Below are 17,134 nucleotides of genomic sequence, written 5' to 3'. Positions count from 1 at the left end.
TGTTCCATGCACGATATCATGTTCGAATTATTCAAGGCGAATAGACCTCCACAAAGTTCGAACTCGCTGCCTAGTCTAGCATAAGCATCTAACACATTCCAAACCTGACCATTGAACAAGACAGGTTACTGTTATCTATTGATAAGCTAAAATTCGTTCCATCACGCCCAGTCACATTCCCTTGCAAGGTGGATACATCTCAGGCAGGCAGGGCTCAGGCCACTTTGCGTGGTATTATGCATTTGGTACGGTTCAGCTGAGCTTGATCGTAAGGGCACCGCGAACCTTTGCTGCTTCCTCGTTCGCCTATCAGTCCCCACATGCGTCTTAGTGCTTACAACACAGCCAAGTTATCGAACACAGCTTTGCTGCCAGGCCAATTGGGCGAAAGCGCGCTGCATGCAAGGCAGGGGCGCGCGATCCGCCAGTCTTACGTCATGCAGGCATTTCTCCCCATTGAGACAAGCTTGGTGGAGGGGTTTGTCGGCTATCAATACCGCGAGATGTCGACCAAAAAGCCTTAAGAAGCCGCGAAAGACTTCTCGCGTATTGAAGTTGATTTCGTTACTTGGCCCCGTTACTGATTTGTGACTCCAGCTCTTTCTTTCTTTCTTGCATAGCCAGTCCCTCTCGATTATCCTCGAAAATGTCAGACAAACCCACCATCCTCTTCGTCCACGGCGCCTACCACCCGCCAGCTGTGTACTCGGCCCTCACCACCGCCCTGGGCAACGCGGGCTTCGACGTGCTCGCCCCGCGTCTCGCCAGTCTCGGCAGCGCGACTCACGGCGTGGCCGTGCCCGACGATGACGTCGCCGTGCTCCGCGCAGCGGTTGAGCCCAGCTTCGCAGAAGGCAAGAAGGTTGTTGTGCTGGCCCACTCGATCGGCGGGTTCTTCAGCACGGCAGCAATCAAGGGCTTCACGGTCGCCGAGCGGCAGCGCGAGGGCAAGGCGGGAGGGTTCGCGGGGGTGGTGTACATGAACTCCACGCTACCTGTCAGCCATGAGGACACAGTCATGGCGGTGTGCGACCCGGCGTCGGCCGTGATTTTCGATGTTGATGTCCGCGAGGACGGCAAGGTACGTCGTTGACGGCGACAACTTAATCCCTGGGATGCGTCTGCACTGCTCGCTGCTGCACAACTGAAGGCAATCATGTCCCGCACGCGTCGCCTTGCAGGAGCTTTGTGTTGGGCAAGGGGGGATGACGACCCGACAGCGGCAAGGTTGCTCCCGCGCGGGACCGAAGTGAAGAAAGAAATAACCCAGGCTCACTCAAAGAACTCCTCACAGATGGTATCGTTCTTCAAGACCGACGACGCCAGCAAAGACCAGGCATTGCACTTCTTCTACTCATGCGTCCCGCGCGAGCTCTCCGAGAAGGTCTTCAGCCAGCTCGAGCGTTTCAACACGCACGCGTTTCTGACACCAGCCGCCACTCTGGCCTCGGAGCTCGAGGGCATCGCCAAAACGTACATCGTCGGCGAGCAGGATTACGTCGTGCCCCTGGCGCAGCAGGAGCGCATCATCTCGAGCACGCCGGGGATGAAGGAGGTAAGACTGGCGGGATGCGGGCACAGTCCATTCTTGACGCATGTGGATGATGTTGTAAAGGCGGTGGAGGGCGTCGCTGAGGAGGTGGCTTGATGTAAGCCGTTGAAGGCATGAAGTTGCGACGAGTTTCATAGGTTGGACGGTTAGAAAATGGGTTGCGATTTCGCAGTTCCGCCAACTATTTAAGATAGAACAGCATGTTCACGATTTGCCTTAGTAATAGGGTTCATATAATTCCCCTGAGGCTCGGGGATTGACGAGTCTATATCGAAGCATAGAGCCGAATTTATTCATCGATGACGGGGGTACTCTGTGACCAAGGACAAGAGCTCAACTGCCAGGTCCTGAACAAGAAGGATTTATGAAGATTCCCAACCCGTACCGCTATTCATTCATGCTCAGTGACCAAAAAGAAAAAAAAACAAGAGGACCTGCACCACTTGACCTCCAGTGCGACGATTTCGGTGGTTTTGAGTTCTCACGCCAGCTAGTCATCGCCTAATCTTTTGACTGTGCCTTTTGAGAGGCTCAAACTGGCCAGAAACCACCAATCACTGCGCTTCCGGATGTTGTAAGCCTGCTCCCTGGGTACATTGTTGTGATCCCGACGCAGTGCAGACGTCAGTGACATTGGGAAGCTTGTAATTGCCAATGTCGAGAAGTTCAAAACGGTGCGATCCACCTGCCGGCGAATGATCGAGATCGTCTGCTAGCTCCACCACTGTACGGAGCATTCCGGCCGGAGCTCTCCCTCGTGCTTACATATCAAAAACCCCAGGTTGTTCTATTTCATACAAGCTCTGCGGGTAGATAGTCTGCGAGGGCTACACGTGTTGTCCGCTCGCATGACCCTGTGTTCCCCAAATTCTCTTCGAAAACCACCAGTCTAGTCGTCAGCAGACTTTGGACACGTCTGCGGTGTGAAACTTAAACACAGCCCCCGCCGTCCGCCGTATGAATCTTGCAACAATCAAGGATGCGCCCCAACACGATCGAGCTCGTCTCCGAATGCCTCTGCAAGGCCAACCGCTTCACCACGCGGGTTCCGCTGTTGCGACTGCCGCTCAGCGCGACATGCTGCCACTGCAGCACCTGTCGGCACTTTACGGGAGGGCTGTACACGTGCACCACGGCATGGCCAGAGCAGGAGGAGGAGGAGGAGGAGGAGGAGGAGGAGAGAACGGAAAACAACTATCCTGTCAGCAGCAGCAAAACCACCAGCGGCACCTCCCCGGCCATCGCCCGGTCTGTAGCCGCCTGCGTGGAAGCCGGAACCATCAAGCGGTCCCCCTTCTCGGCGAATGCGGACATCTTCTTCTGCGCGACCTGCTGCACGCTCATGTTCTTCGACTGTACGGAAGACGGCAAAGCGTCGTATGGCGTTATCGTGTCCACGCTGGGCGATGTGGACCTGCCACTAGACGAACAGGGCAAGGCGCGAGAGCTGGTGAAGATCCGACATAACAAGTTCCTGGCTGGCACGCTTGATGGCGGGGCGCTGCCGTGGACGCGGGACGCGAATCCAGTGGATATGGGGAGGCCGAGAATGTGGATGGTCAACCGCCTGCAGAGCCAGGAGGTCAAGGGAGACAGCTGGCCATTTGAGGTCGAGTCCCAAGCCGAGCAGGACGGCGAGCAGGTGCCGATCAGATGCTACTGTGGCGGCGTTGACCTTGTGCTGCTGAATCCCCGGGGTGAGCTGCAGCGTCTTGCTGCACCACCATCGACCCTAGGTGCGACTGGGGTCGTTTCTCCAGACTTTGTCGACGCCAAGACGGGCAAGAGGAGAGTCGTCGTCGACGCCTGCGGCTCGTGCAGCAAGGTTGTAGGCACACCTCTCACCTACTGGACAACAGCGGAGCTCCGGCACATCGCTTACCCGCCGTCGTCAATCTCGGCCAGACAGTTCCCCCGGGACACGTCTGAGCTGGCGGCGGCGGCGGTTGAGCAAGCACAATCACAGCGTGGTGGGGAGGGCAAAGCCAACGGGCTGGGCTCACTGATGGTATTCGGCAGCTCGCCCGGCGTGCAGCGATATTCATGTGCCCGTTGCTCCGCGACGGTATTCTATGCCCACCAGCAGAATCCAGGACAAGTGAATGTTGCCCTGGGTGTTCTTAGGACCGGAGATGACGGCGTGCGGGCGGAAAGGGTCTTGGCGTGGGATTTGCCGAGGTCTGCGGTGCATTTCGTCGATGAGTGCCGAAGCGAATGGAGGAAGGCGGTAGTGGAAAGAATGATCGCAAGTGCAGAGAGATGGAATGCAGAGAACGATCGAGCGAGGACCAGGTACAGGTAGTTTGTTGTATTCAGAATAACCCCGTAGTATGCAAGAGATCAGAGCCAGATTTCGTTTGGCCAGCCCAAATGACAAAGGATATAAATGTGACCGAATGACAAAGTGACCTTCCAAGTGCTGAGTATCAAACTCTTTTCGTGATCGGACGCAGAATGTTGCTGCCCACAGATTGTATACTATCACGGAGAATAAACATGGTTTTGCGCCACAGACCTCTGTGGACGCATCACGTCACTTAGTCCGCCACGCTGCATGGGGCCTGCCGCTGCGACCCTGTTGCCAATCCTGGTGGGGTTCATCGGCTCCATCTGCTGCTGACAGGTTGACTGCGCAGCAACTTGGGAATTTCTCGATTTCGCATTGTGGATTCTGGCTCCTGCGATGTTTGTGAAATACCTTGAGCCGGTCAAAATACCGCCACCATGGCAACCCTACGCTACGACCAGCTGAATGACCCCGACGAGGAAATCCGCCTTTTGCAGGTCTTGCCGCGAGACAGTCGTCCAGGCGATGCTGAAGGCGGCGAGGACAATGACATCCTCATCTGCAACCTCCTCACCGCCACGAGGGGCAAAAATTGTCCAAAATACACAGCGCTGTCATATGCCTGGGGTCAACATGCAGTGACCAAGATGATCAGCATCAACGGCATGCTTTGCCACGTCAACGAGACTGTCGAGATGGCGCTGCGTGAGATCCGCCGCCATGCAGGAGCTGCGAGCCAACACAAGGACGAATCCACTGATCTAGAAGAACAGACCACGCAGCACGAAGGCGAGCTAGTATGGGTAGATCAGATCTGTATCAACCAAGCCGACGAGAGCGAAAAGGGCCACCAGGTGAATCAGATGAGACACATTTACAGCGAAGCCGACCATGTCATTGCCTGGGTGGGCGCCTCGTGGCCAGACTGCGGATTTCTCTTCGAACACTTTACGGAGGTCGGCGAGGCACTTACCCTTGGTGATTTCAACCTGGTTTGGGATCTCCACAGAGACGAAAAGACCCGCAAGCGGTTGGCTCGCGCTTACTTTGAGTACTGCAAGAGGCAGTACTGGACGCGTTTGTGGGTGATCCAGGAATACGCCGTGGCCCGAAAGTTGACCATTGCGTGCGGGCCATGGCGCTTGGATGCCCTGCATGTACACAGTGTCATCGTGCCGGATGCAGAATATTTTCCATCCAGAGAGGCGGAGGATGAGTCCATGGAGAAAGATGGGGATTCTGCACCGGAGAACCGAGACGACATACTTCGAGACTATCGACCACTACTGGAGAACATCCCGAGCTCGTTCGTGCTGAGCATCCTCACACGGAGGGAGGGATATCAATGGCCGTTCGAAGACGAGTCAGCGGTGCGCGTAAACTTATTCACGATGCTGGCCACAGCACTGGTACTGGAGACGGACTACAACTTGCCACAGACTTCGGACCCTCGCGACCGGATCTTCTCCCTTATGGGACTAACCTCAGACCAGGCCGACTTTGAGGGTTTCCCAGACTACTCCCGCTCATGCGAAGAGATATACCAGCGTGCCGCCGAAGTTATGCTGAGAAAAGGCCAGGTGGACGTTCTTGCTTATTGCCAGTTTCCCAGGAACTTCCCCGAGCTCCCAAGCTGGGCGCCGGACTGGAGCATGGGCCTGAGGGCACCGTGCTGCGTTGTAGCCTTTGAGACAGAGTTCCGAGCATGTGGCAGTACGAATGCCGAGGGTCGAGTCCAGATTGCCGGAGACGAGATCAAACTGTCGGGTGTCTTTGTCGATACCATCAAGGAGCGAAGCACTGTGCTGTGGGATCCAGACTGGCTCAAGGGTTTGGACGTTGACGCAGCACGAGAGTACGTCAACGAGATTGGTCGGTACTGCAGCAAGTCACCTCGTATCAGAGTCGAGGATGAGAGGGACGACGTTGGCAGAATTGCGATAGCCGAGTATGGAGGCCAGCACAGCGACATCACGTGGGACGACTACTTTGCGTTGATCAGATACGGCTTGAGGACTCTGCAAGATGACAGCAGCGAAAACGGCGAAGCTGCCGAGCAGCCACAAAGTCCACTGCAAGAGGTTGAGCAGGGAAGCCATCCAGTAGACCATGTTGCTGAGGGGGTTGCGCAGATCAGTATCCAGGGAGGCAATGGGGATGACGGGGCCGACGAGACACTGGAGACGGAGCAGACTATGCTTGCAACGGACCCCATTTGGTTCCGGGAGAGTTTGAGACGACTTCATTCGAGGCGGCCATTCATCACCACCACTGGCTTCGTCGGCTTGTGCCCAGAGCACACAGAGCCCGGCGACCAAGTCTTTGTCCTACTGGGCGCTCGGACACCATATGTGCTTCGCCCTGCCGATGATGGAGTGAGGTACAAGGTGGTTGGTGATGCATACGTCCATGGCATCATGTATGGAGAGATGCTGAAGGGAGAGCCCGAAGTTGTAGACATGGCCATAATTTGACGTTTCATTTGGCCGACAATAACAGTCTCTTGGCAGCTCGTGGAAAAGAGACAGAGCAGTATGGCTGGCTGGAACAGAATGCATGTGAGAAGAGGCTGGAGCCTGCCTGCGGGTGCGCGTCGTGGGTGCCAGCTGGGGTCACTTACCCTGGAGCCGGTGCCAGCTGGCCCCGCTGCCAGTGACACCCAGCCTTCGTCACGCTTGGCTCACAGGCAGGCCAGACCGTGCGATTTCCTCTCCAAACACCTCGACCCGTCGTGCTCTCCACCAAAAAACACGTTCTGCACGTCTCATCCCAACGCGTCCTCGCCGCCAACACAGTGTAGCCATCTCCATCTTGACGCACCGCCATACGACCAGCACCACCACGCTTCTCTCGCCCATCTTCAGCTCGCCGCCTGTTCTGATTGTGCCGCCCCAAGGCCTGCCCGCCTGCCCAGCCTCTCCGACGCCCCCGACCCCGTCACGCGTTCCGGCGCACCCTCGACCTCTCCCACTGGATCCCCGAACAACCGCCACCATTTCGCTCTCAAACCTCCCCCCGCAGACACCTCATCACCCCGCGGTTGCGGGCGTGCCGAACGGGACTCATCCCAACGGCAGTGCTCTCAACACGCCGCGGGTGGTGTCTGCGCAGGCGACGCCCTCGTCGATGGCGCCTGGGGAAGCCCCGGGCGCCCTCGCTCCGCCCCCCGAGGGCATCTACCGCACCTTCGAAGACCTCCTCACAGCAGTCCAGCGCGTAGCCAAAGACCAGGGCTATGGCGTAGTCAAGCTGCGCGCCAGCAACTACCGCGATGGCAAGCCGACTCGATACGATCTCGTGTGCGACCGGGGAGGCGTCAAGTACAACAGCACAGCCAAGAAGCGGAATCCCAGCACCCGCAAGGTCGACTGCCCGTGGCGCGCCAAGGCCGTCTGTGAAGTCCAGCTCGGCAACCAGTGGCGGTTCGCCGTCCAGGACTCACGGCATAACCACGAGGCCCGGGTCCCTGCTGCTCCTCCGGGACAAGAAAACACACCCATGGCTCAGAGTCTGCGCAGTCTCACCAATAAGCTCGACAGGATCAGCCACGATCTGAACCAGGGGTTTGGACGGATCGAGGCAAGAATGGAGAGCATCGAGAAGCGTCTGGAGGCCATGGAGTCGCGCATGGGCACCATCGAGGCGCGCATGTCTGGTGTCGAGGCCAGCGGGCGGATGGAAGTCGGGCCGATGGACAACATGGACATGGGCGAACCGGGTTCGATGCTGGGACCTGCCGTCATGTAGGACAGTCGCCAGGACGCTGACGGACTACTGGACCTCAAGCCAGACGAAGCGCGTCGGCCAGATGAGCCTCGCCAACCGGATGAGCCGCGTGATGAGGATCACGAACTGGGATCTCTAGGCCCGAAAGATGCCTGCTGAAGAGGCTGGCTGAGTTTGGCCACGCGATGTCGAGACCACCATCGCAGCATTTTCTACCTGTGGCGAGGCTATGCTTTCTTCCGATTCCGACGGCCGACCGGAGGCTGGCGCCAGCTTGAACAAAAAAACAGCTTACAAGGGCTCAGCCACGGCCTCGGCGCGAGCTGGAAGGGGACGGACCTGAGTATTATTAGGCGTACGGGAATATCTCCAAGTGTGTATTCGGCTTTTCTTCTCTACTTCTCGCGCTCGCGCTGTATTCTGAAACTGGGAGATTGGGAAATTGGAGGGCACACACTGGTCCGACATTGAGGGCTTCCTCTGTTGTACACACGAAAGGCTATTGAAACAAAAGCGAAATTTAATTTGTTGCCCGGAATGTTTTGCATATGTCATGGACGGGAATGAATGAATGCTAGTGTGGTGGACCTTGCTAGCACTGTACCGAGACGCCAGGATCGGGACCATCCCTGGTCGCCAGCCCGCCCTGCCGCCTCCACCCGATCGCCGCTGCGCACGTGGTCTCAGTTGGATGTTTCATGGATTTTAGCCACAGGACCTGCACAGTCCCTGATCCAACATGACGACATGCAGGGGAAACGCCATCCTTGCATGCAGACCGCGTGCAATGCCGGCCGTGTTATCTCACAGTGAGGAGGGCGCGAGTGCGAGGGGTATGACTGTTTGTGACGCGTTCTTTCGCGGTCGAATTGCTGCTGTGGCCCCCATCCCATGTCCCCCCCGGACGCCTAGAAACAGACAGGGTCCAAGCACCAGCAGTATGGAGCCCGAGGTAGCTTTATTGGATCGGCGTTGTGTCACGCTCCGATTGTGCTCACAGGATGCGGGCAAACACGGATGAGCGACGGTCTTGGAAGGCGCGAATGCACTGCGAAAGACGATTTACTGGATACATACATGACGGCATCGCCCCGGAGAGAAGACCTGGCCGAGTCTGCATGTATTTCCCCGCGCTTTCTTTTGCCTTGCACCGCGCCTGGCAAGAGAAAATATTGACTATGTTTGGACTTTTGCGGTGGTCGTTACCGAATTCTCTCTTCTCCGGTGCTCTGCGTGACAAAGAAACAACCAAGGGCAGGCCCGCACTTGGTAAAGGCCTATTGCCAGCAGGCTTTCTCGAATCGTTCTGGCGCTATTATGCTGGAGCCCCGAGTCAAGCGGCAGAGCCGCCTCGTACGGTGGTGGCATCTGTTGGGGGGGGATGCGTCTTGTCGCCGGACAAGGGTAATCATCGGGGGGCAGCAGGCGGGCGCGGGCGGCTGAGACTGCCGAAACGAGCGGCATGAACCACGGTGCCGGGGATTAAGCGGGGGGCAGGGTGGGTGGCCGATGCCGCATTGAGCAAGTGGAAGCACCCGACGCACGCGCCTCGTGGAGTAGTAACTGGAGAACGTGGAGCCCCATGGGGCACTATGTAGCAGCAGCAGGCCTCCTCCCCGCATGGAACCTCTGAATCCGATCTAATGGCTGCCGATTCGCCGCGTTGTTCCGGGCCAACGGCGCCTAGCTAACGTGATTGGGGTCGTGACTTGTGGTTCGGGCATCGTCGTCATGGCGTGGTGTATATAAAGCAGCCCGCTTGGCGCTGCCACTCTTGTCACCGCTCCTGTCCCGGTTCATGTGCGCAGACCGCATCCCGCGCCCATCACTAATTTTCCCGCATGAGCTCAGCTCAAGTGTAGTTTCTACGCCAGTAGTAAGAAAGACTTCTCTTCTTCCCCATCCCTTATACGCGCAACATGAGCGGCGAACCCAAGCATGAAACGTCTGCAAAGGCGGACGTCCTCCACGACGAGGGCGTCCCTGGCGACCAGCACCTCGCCGACCTCTCCAACGAGGAGGAGCGCAGCATCGGCAAGTGGGCTGCCATCCGCAAGAACCCGTGGGCGTTTGCCTGGTGCCTATACGGCGTCTGGGCCATCATGCTCGTCAGCTTCGAGAACCAGGCCGCGGGCATCGTCGTCGGCATCCCCCAGTTCCGCAAGGACTTTGGCTTTCTGTTCGAGGGCAACTATGTTCTCGACACCAACTGGCAGGCCGCCTTTAGCGGAGCCCCCGGCGCCTCCATGTTCTTCGGTGCCATTGGCGCTGGCCAGATTGCCGACTGGATCGGCCGCCGCAACACTATTGCCGGTGCCCTGGTTGTCTCATTCGCCGCCATCACGCTCGAGGTCGTGGCTTCCACCAACGAGATGTTCTTTGGCGGCAAGTTCCTGAACGGCTTCGCTACCGGTATCCTCCAGTCCGTCGCGGGCTCGTATGTCGGAGAGGTAAGCAACACAGCCTTGTTGAGACGCATTGTAGCCCTCCCTAAGCTGACAGATTGCCCAGATCGTCCCTCTTGCCCTCCGTGGTCTGACCACCTGCCTGATCGCCCTATCGTTTACCCTTGGGCCCTTTATCGTGGCGCTCATCGTCAACTTCCACGGCGACACCGGAGATGCCTGGTCGTACCGTGCCGTCTTCTGTGCCCAGTATGGCTTCGCCGTGATTGCGGCGGTTTTCGTCTTCCTCATGCCTGAGTAAGTCCGCCTGCCGCCAACATCCCCATTAAACCACAACCTTTACTAATCAGGCATCGTCGTCATCATGTACAGATCTCCCTGGTGGCTCGTCAGCAAGGGCCGTGAGGACAAGGCCCTCAAGAGCCTGAACCGCCTCGGCTACTCTTCGGTCAACGGCGAAGCCGCCAAGCGCCTGGCCAACATCAAGGTCACCCTCGAGGAGGTCAAGCAGGAGACCGACGGCGCCACGTACGCCGAGTGCTTCCGGCGGTCCAACCTGCGCCACACAATCGTCTCCATCACGCCGCTCGTCGCGCAGCAGTTCACGGGCATCGTCTTCGCGGCGTCGTACTCGACCTACTACGCCCAGCTGGCCGGGTACAGCGTCGAGGACTCGTTCAAGCTCCAGATCGTGCAGCAGGTGCTCTCGATGCTGGGCAACGTCATCTCGTGGCAGCTCATCGACACCACGGGCCGGCGCACGCTCACCCTGTACGGCACCATCGGGCTCACCGCGGTCCTGTGGGTCATGGGCGGCCTCGCGGTCGGCGGCACCGTGCAGATGCTCCGGGGCGCCGTGGCCATGATCCTCCTGTACTGCTTCCTGTACAACGTCACCATCGGCGCCAGCGCGTACGTGTGCCTCGCCGAGACGGCGACCTCGCGGCTGCGCGTCAAGACGTTCGCCATCGGCGTCGCCGTCAACTCCCTCTTCGGCGTCTTCTGGAGCTTCGTCCTGCCCTACCTGTTCAACCCGGACCGAGCGAACCTCGGCGGAAAGCTCGGCTTCGTGTTTGGCGGGCTGTGCTTCCCGACCATCCTGTTCATCTGGTGGTACCAGCCCGAGACGCGACTGCGGAGTTATGAGGAGCTGGACGAGATGTTTATGAAGCAGGTCCCTGCCAGGAAGTTCAGGGGGTATGTGACGGAGAGTCAGAGGCGTGGCGAGACGGCGCGAGCGGTTGAGAATGCTGCCGCTGCTGAAGAGAAGGTTTGAGTGACGGGGTGGTAGCATGGTTCCATCGATCGATCACTCATTATTTGGCGCGCCACTTGGGCTAGTATCCGGCGTAGAGAGCATAATTTCACAATTGTAGATCTCTTGTCAAAATGTTCCTCAAGTGTCACCACGAAGGGTCCAGATCGTAATAAGTAATAGGGGTATCCTCGCTGACATAATTTTGACAATGTTCTGGCAACGAGCATCAGATTCATGGCCCATGGTTCGATCTTGTTTCAGTGGGGCCCGTTCCAGGTCTGGGGTTAGGACTGCGAGCTGTGGATCCTTTCTAGACGGCTAAGGCAGGTTGTAAGTGGATAGAATCTAATCGACGGATACGAGATGGAGACTGGGCCTTGTATTCGAAGTGATGAGTGCGAGCCGCATGGTCTGCAGAGGAAGGATATGGTTGATATGTCTTGGAGCTTGATCTGTCTCTGTCCCTCGCGCGTTTCTTGCCTGTTTTCATCTTTTCCAATCCTCACACTCTCCTCGGCCGATACCTCCTGTTTACCCACAATCTCCAGCTGATTTTGGCCTCTCCTTCTCTGCCCAGCACTGTCCATCGAACAACGCCGCGACGCACCTCGCTCGCTCGCACAAAATGCAAGACCACCCGATTCGCGACGCTTCCGGTCCCCTACTCCCAAGCACAGAGAAAGTGGCCGAGACACCCGCTCCTCGGAGTCGAGCATCAAAGACGGAGATCATCGTGTGTGCCATAAGTCTCCTAGCACTTTTCATCGTCCTCCGCAGGCTGCTCAGTTTGGATGGGGAGCAATCATCGAAAGCACCGGCGACTGAGGCATGAGAGACAGGTTGGGGAAAGAACGAGGTGTGTGGCCATCACAAGATTACCCTGTTGACACCAAAGCGGTAGCTGACAGCTGACTAAATCTAGCCCGCAGTGTTAAACCAAATTGAAGTCCTGTTCTTCTAGCTCTTCCAGACTCTCCATCTCTCCATCCATCATGCCACAAACGTACGCCTCCCCAACAAGCCCGTAAACAGGCCCTGTCGACTGCATCCCAGCGCTCCGCAACAGATGCGGCGTCCACGCGTTGTTCAACACGCAAACAGTATCGCCGACCTGAGCAGCGACAGGCCCATAGCCGATCCGACCTCCCTCGGTTATAAAGACTCTCCTGTTGGCAAAAGTCATGGTGAACAGGAGTGTGCTCTTGATTGCGGGCTTCGTCGAATGCGAAAAGCATGAGCTCAGGGTCTCCAGGTCGCGAGGATGCCCGCCTTGGCGGACATGATCATCCATGGCCACCAGGTCACGACGAGAGGCGCGAAACTCGTTCAGAGTGCTTGCAAGTGGCCGGTCCGTGTGGCAGATCCCATACAGAGTCCGCAGATACGTGTCGAATGTGATCGTGGGAGACGAGGAGCAGGTTAGACGCTGGGGTTCTGCGGCAGGTACTTTATGGGTGCCGAATAGCTCGCGCATCATCTGCGCTTCCCAGCGGTATATATCGAGGGACCGATGTATGCCGTAGGGGAGGCTCACAGCCTCTGTCAATCCCGACTCCTGTAACTCCGAGTTGGGAAATTCGGGTAAGATAGCTTGAACCTTGTCGAATTTCACACCTCGCACTGTCAAGATACGATGATCTCGAAGAGGCTGGCGTGCAACCGTCGCTCTACAGCTGGCTTTGAATGTCTGGTCCCCCAGAGTCTCAGGTGGACCGGCAGCCTAGTCCAAAACCCATCTTTGTTCTGTGACAACCGGAAGTAGTCTGGCACCCAGCTCGGCAGCCCTGGGGTTTTCTTTCGCGCCGTTGCAAAGTGAAGAATGGTCCACCAAACATGTGTCGGGCCGCAGTTGCTCAAAAGTGTGTGGGTAACACTGGAGTACAGGTCATCACAGGAAAGTCGCATCTCAGAGAGCAAACCCGAGGCACGAATGAACTCCTCGTCCGCTAAGCTGACCAGACCCAGGATACGATCCCTGCGCTCTTGGCACTGGTGAGTCTCGGCGGTGAGACAGAGAGCGCTCAGGAGCTGGAATGACCACAGCCGCGCGCTCGGCAGCTGCTGGCTCTGTCGGGCAGCCTGGACCGAGTCCCGGATTATGAATACCGTGCCCATCTTGTTGTCACAGTGAGGAAGCCTTCGGCCATCCACGTCCATCAGGTCATTCCCGAGGGCTGTCCAACCATTGAGGGCATCGCGCAAAGTAGTTCCGTTAACCTGTATGTTGCCGCTGAGAAAGACGAGCTTGGTGGCCAGTGCGGCCTCCTGGACCACCCGTAAGCGGGACCACCAGGGACTAGACAGGACAGCACCTGCTTCTTCCCATATTGGCAACGAGAGATCTGGAAGTCCGACGGAAGCTGGCGTGCGAGTCGTTGCTGAAGGGTCGAGGAGCGATGAACGAACTAGATCGCTCGGCGATGTGCTCGCCATCCCAACTTCGGCAATCCTATCAAGCAGCGCTAGTGCATCTGGGTCGAACACCCCCAGCCATGCCCAGACCACCTCGGCCTGCCGATAGATCCTTGACATCAAGGCAATCTGGCGGTCTTTCTCGATGGGATCGTCCTGGTTAATGCAGATAGCGTCGATCCATATCGGCAGGGCATTTGGCTGTCGGCGGGCAAGATATGGCAGAGCTTCCTTCAGATTGTGATGTATCTGCAGCTCCTGTCCATTACATATTAGAGGAAACGTACGACTGAGGTCTCCCCACGTGTATCGAACTTGACTGCTGGTTCCTCGCTCGGGTGGGGAAGCCTCGCTGACTTGAGAGTCCAGACAAGTTCTCCCTCAGGGTTGACCGTGGAGTAGAGCAGACGGATCTCGCTGCCCTGTAGTGGTTGGAAATCAAAACGGCCGCGAGACATTGTGACGCTTTAGAGGGGTGGTGTCGCAATGCGGACTTCTGCCAAAACTCGAGTCCAGTGCTTGTTTGTGTCATTTACCCCTCAATTGAGCACGCCAAGCATCGTTTCTTGTCGGCAGCAGCCTGATGAGGGTACTGTAGCCGCAAGTTGCAGATTGAAGACTGTAAAAGCTGCAAGGCTAGTTACGTGTCTCTGATACTCAGGGTGTCTGCGAAAGGCAGCGATAGAGAATCAATTATCGAAGCCAGATGTTGGGAAAGCTCATGCAAAGTGCTTCGTCGGTTCCCGGGTCCATCTGTGACATGCCCCCTTAAGTCACCTGCCAACACAAGACCAGGTCACCGAACACGGTTTGATCGAAGTGGGATAGGGCTAATGATTTGTCGAGGCCGTGACTACATTATTCAAAATCCTGTTTTGTCCAGCTGCATGCCCTCCATTTGTTGCTGCTCGGTGCTGCCCAGCCCTGCCCAGCCCAGCTTCTGCCAGAGCGTCACGACTCTGACAATAGGCGGAGCATTTGGACCAACAATCTGTCCCTCCTCGCCTCGAGCGCCCCTGCATCTGACGTCGACAGTGCTTCGTCCACGCGTGCCATCAGGAGATCGAGACTCTCCTTGGTGGACTGGAACCGATTCGCCCGGATGTCCTCGAGCCACGAATCAAACGCTGGGCCTAGATGCTCTATGAAGTGCCGGAATCCCTCAGCGCCGCCGCCGCCGCCCATTGCGTTGGACACGAGCGGGCCCGTCACTGCCCATCGCGGGCCCAAGCTGCTGGTCATGCACAGGTCTGCCAGTTTCGGTTAGCGACACGCTATTATTCATTGCTTCAGAATATCTCCAGGGTCTAATCAGGCTTACCAAGGTCCTCGGCTGATAATACGCCGCGCGTGACGAGGCTGTATGCCTCGTTGCACACGACTGCCTGGAGACGGTTGGCCACAAAGCCCGGGACCTCCTTGCGGAGATGAACAGGTTTCTTGCCAAGCGAGCGGTAGAAGGCCATGGCCTCTTCTGTCTTGGCCGTGTCGGTTCCCGGATGCGGGACGACCTCGACAAGCGGCATGAGGTGTGGCGGGTTGAACGGGTGTCCGATCAGGACGCGGGCCGGGTTAACGCGGCATTCAGAGACGAACTGCGAGCTGGGGATGCCCGACGACGACGAGGCGATTATGACGTCCGGCCGGGTCTTTGCGTCAATTTCGCCCACGACGGTGGTCTTGAGCTGCTGCTTCTCGGGCGCGTTCTGCGACTGACGTCAGCTAGAAGAACGCTGTGTCTCCCCCCTAGGGTACAACCTCGGTTGTGACCACAACGCACCTCCTGCACAAAGTCGACCTCTGCAAACCGCTCACCAAGGCTGGTACCGACAAACTCGTAATTGGCCAACGATGCGCCGCTGGCAAGACCTGGGCCGAGCTGCGCAAGGGTGGGCCAGATGGTCTCGAGGTATTTTGCCAGCTTCTCCGCGGCCCCTGGCGCCGGATCGGCGACCAGCACACGCAACCCGTGAGCCAGGAAAAGGCCCGTCCACGAGGCTCCGATCAGTCCAGTGCCAACGACGCCGACCGTCTTGATAGCCATCTTTGTGTCTCTGCGAAATGTACGGATGTGATGTGCGGAGGGAGGAGGGGAGCCACTAATGGTGGGCTAGTCTAGAGAAAAGGGATCCGGACTAGTTCCCGGGGCCCGGGGATCCGCATTCGGAGCTACGGAGCAAATGCCAGTTCTGCGCTCATTCACATCGGTAGATGAACAGCCCCATCAGCGTCTTGGCAATGAGAATTAGGTGCCACATTGTCGTGCAATTACCAGACCCGGGGAAGTGGTTCCCACGATGCACGTCTTGAAGGGACTTCTGGCGTCCACAAGATCTGTTCCCATATTGTAACGAGCTCGACCTTTCTTTCAGTGAAAGTTTACGTTGAGGATTAACCGGCTATAGTCCAGTCAGATTGTACATCAAGATGATTCTGCTCGACTCAACCTCTACTTGGGTTAGCGAGAGACTTGTCTTGGCTTTGCAGACCACCAATGGGAATTGACCACCGTAAGGCTTCGCTTCAGGGCTGCAGCATCTTAAGCTGGCCACCAGCGGCTGCATCAGTATCATTTGTTGGTGTCGTTTCCTGGCGGCTCTTGGCAGCGAATAGTCCCGTGTGGGCTTAAGGAATGATTGGACAGTCTCTCTGCGTACCCGTGGTGACCAATGCTCTTCTCTGAACAAGCATCCTAGCTCGAACTAATGGTGGTTCCAGGTGTAGTTCGGGATAGTCAGCAGGACGTGACTGATCAATTTTTCCTCTATAGTTTTCCCGCTAGAGATTTCCCCTCCAATCTCCCTTACTCCCGAACTCCATTATATGCAATTTTATGCTTAGAGCGATCGTACTGAGTGAGACTATTCATCTCACCAACGTGGCCGCACATAGTGCTTCGTGAATGAGCATATCTTATAGGTGGTTTTGATTCTTGGTCGACATGGCTGACTCAGATAGGCCTATAGAACCGTCTAGCGAAGCTTCATATACTATAAATTCTCTGGGGAACTTGACCACGCTGCAGCTGCCTGTCTCACTTGCTAAGATCAGGTCTTGCATCAGTCGAAGTAGTCAAGTGGTGCTGGAACGTGACCATGGCGATGCGTCGACGGAGTAAGGCAATCACGATTCACCAATGGCCACAATGCGAAGTAGCCTGATCGTAAGCAGCCATGAGAGAGAATATGGATGAGCCCAGGCAACTTTAGTGTCCTCAAGCATTTGAAGGGTGTGATACCACGCGCCCCTGCACTTACTTCTGGATCAAACTTCGATATTCTGCTGCGAGGAGGCCACTTTCAGTAGATTTATCATACTGAACTCGCGGTTCGTCAGTGGTGGTTTAAAGCCGCAGATGTCTGGACTGCCCGAGTCGTTGCGTAAAGACAGCGGTATGCTCCAGCCTCTCTGCTGCGAATCAACAGCCTCTCTTGCCTGTGGCCACGACTAAACTCGGCCATAGAAACATACTCTGTATACTGTTCATGATCTTT

The 17,134-nt window shown here is 57.0% G+C and overlaps 5 protein-coding genes across 5 annotated transcripts; 4 read left to right on the top strand and 1 right to left on the bottom strand.

Moving 5' to 3' along the window:
• The first annotated feature begins 493 nt into the window (after window positions 1-493).
• On the top strand, window positions 494-1,931 carry B0I36DRAFT_24532 (Alpha/beta hydrolase fold-1). Its single transcript, XM_046150149.1, has 2 exons — window positions 494-1,081; window positions 1,295-1,931. Exons 1-2 carry the CDS (start codon window positions 647-649, stop codon window positions 1,646-1,648), a joined length of 789 nt encoding a protein of 262 aa, XP_046019625.1. The 5' UTR covers window positions 494-646; the 3' UTR covers window positions 1,649-1,931.
• A 545-nt stretch (window positions 1,932-2,476) lies between these two features.
• Window positions 2,477-4,007, top strand: B0I36DRAFT_261420 (uncharacterized protein). The gene is made up of 5 exons (XM_046151141.1): window positions 2,477-2,753; window positions 2,838-2,942; window positions 2,985-3,110; window positions 3,183-3,249; window positions 3,289-4,007. Exons 1-5 carry the CDS (start codon window positions 2,532-2,534, stop codon window positions 3,852-3,854), a joined length of 1,086 nt encoding a protein of 361 aa, XP_046019624.1. The 5' UTR covers window positions 2,477-2,531; the 3' UTR covers window positions 3,855-4,007.
• Window positions 4,008-4,276: 269 nt separating this feature from the next.
• B0I36DRAFT_358726 (heterokaryon incompatibility protein-domain-containing protein) lies at window positions 4,277-7,586 on the top strand (the record flags this gene model as incomplete). The annotated part of the gene is made up of 2 exons (XM_046158011.1): window positions 4,277-6,258; window positions 6,635-7,586. 2 exons carry the CDS (start codon window positions 4,277-4,279, stop codon window positions 7,584-7,586), a joined length of 2,934 nt encoding a protein of 977 aa, XP_046019623.1.
• Window positions 7,587-9,187: 1,601 nt separating this feature from the next.
• Window positions 9,188-11,424, top strand: B0I36DRAFT_24523 (putative maltose permease). The gene is made up of 3 exons (XM_046150141.1): window positions 9,188-10,015; window positions 10,077-10,267; window positions 10,343-11,424. The coding sequence occupies exons 1-3, from the start codon at window positions 9,485-9,487 to the stop codon at window positions 11,244-11,246; spliced, it is 1,626 nt and encodes a 541-aa protein (XP_046019622.1). The 5' UTR covers window positions 9,188-9,484; the 3' UTR covers window positions 11,247-11,424.
• A 3,167-nt stretch (window positions 11,425-14,591) lies between these two features.
• B0I36DRAFT_371727 (3-hydroxyacyl-CoA dehyrogenase) lies at window positions 14,592-15,684 on the bottom strand (the record flags this gene model as incomplete). Its single annotated transcript, XM_046160040.1, has 3 exons — window positions 14,592-14,890; window positions 14,962-15,346; window positions 15,421-15,684. 3 exons carry the CDS (start codon window positions 15,682-15,684, stop codon window positions 14,592-14,594), a joined length of 948 nt encoding a protein of 315 aa, XP_046019621.1.
• Window positions 15,685-17,134: the final 1,450 nt, after the last annotated feature.

Source organism: Microdochium trichocladiopsis (genome assembly GCF_020744255.1).
Source record: "Microdochium trichocladiopsis strain MPI-CAGE-CH-0230 chromosome Unknown B0I36scaffold_1, whole genome shotgun sequence".
Taxonomy (NCBI): domain Eukaryota; kingdom Fungi; phylum Ascomycota; class Sordariomycetes; order Xylariales; family Microdochiaceae; genus Microdochium; species Microdochium trichocladiopsis.
This window is presented reverse-complemented; position numbering and strand designations above follow the sequence as displayed.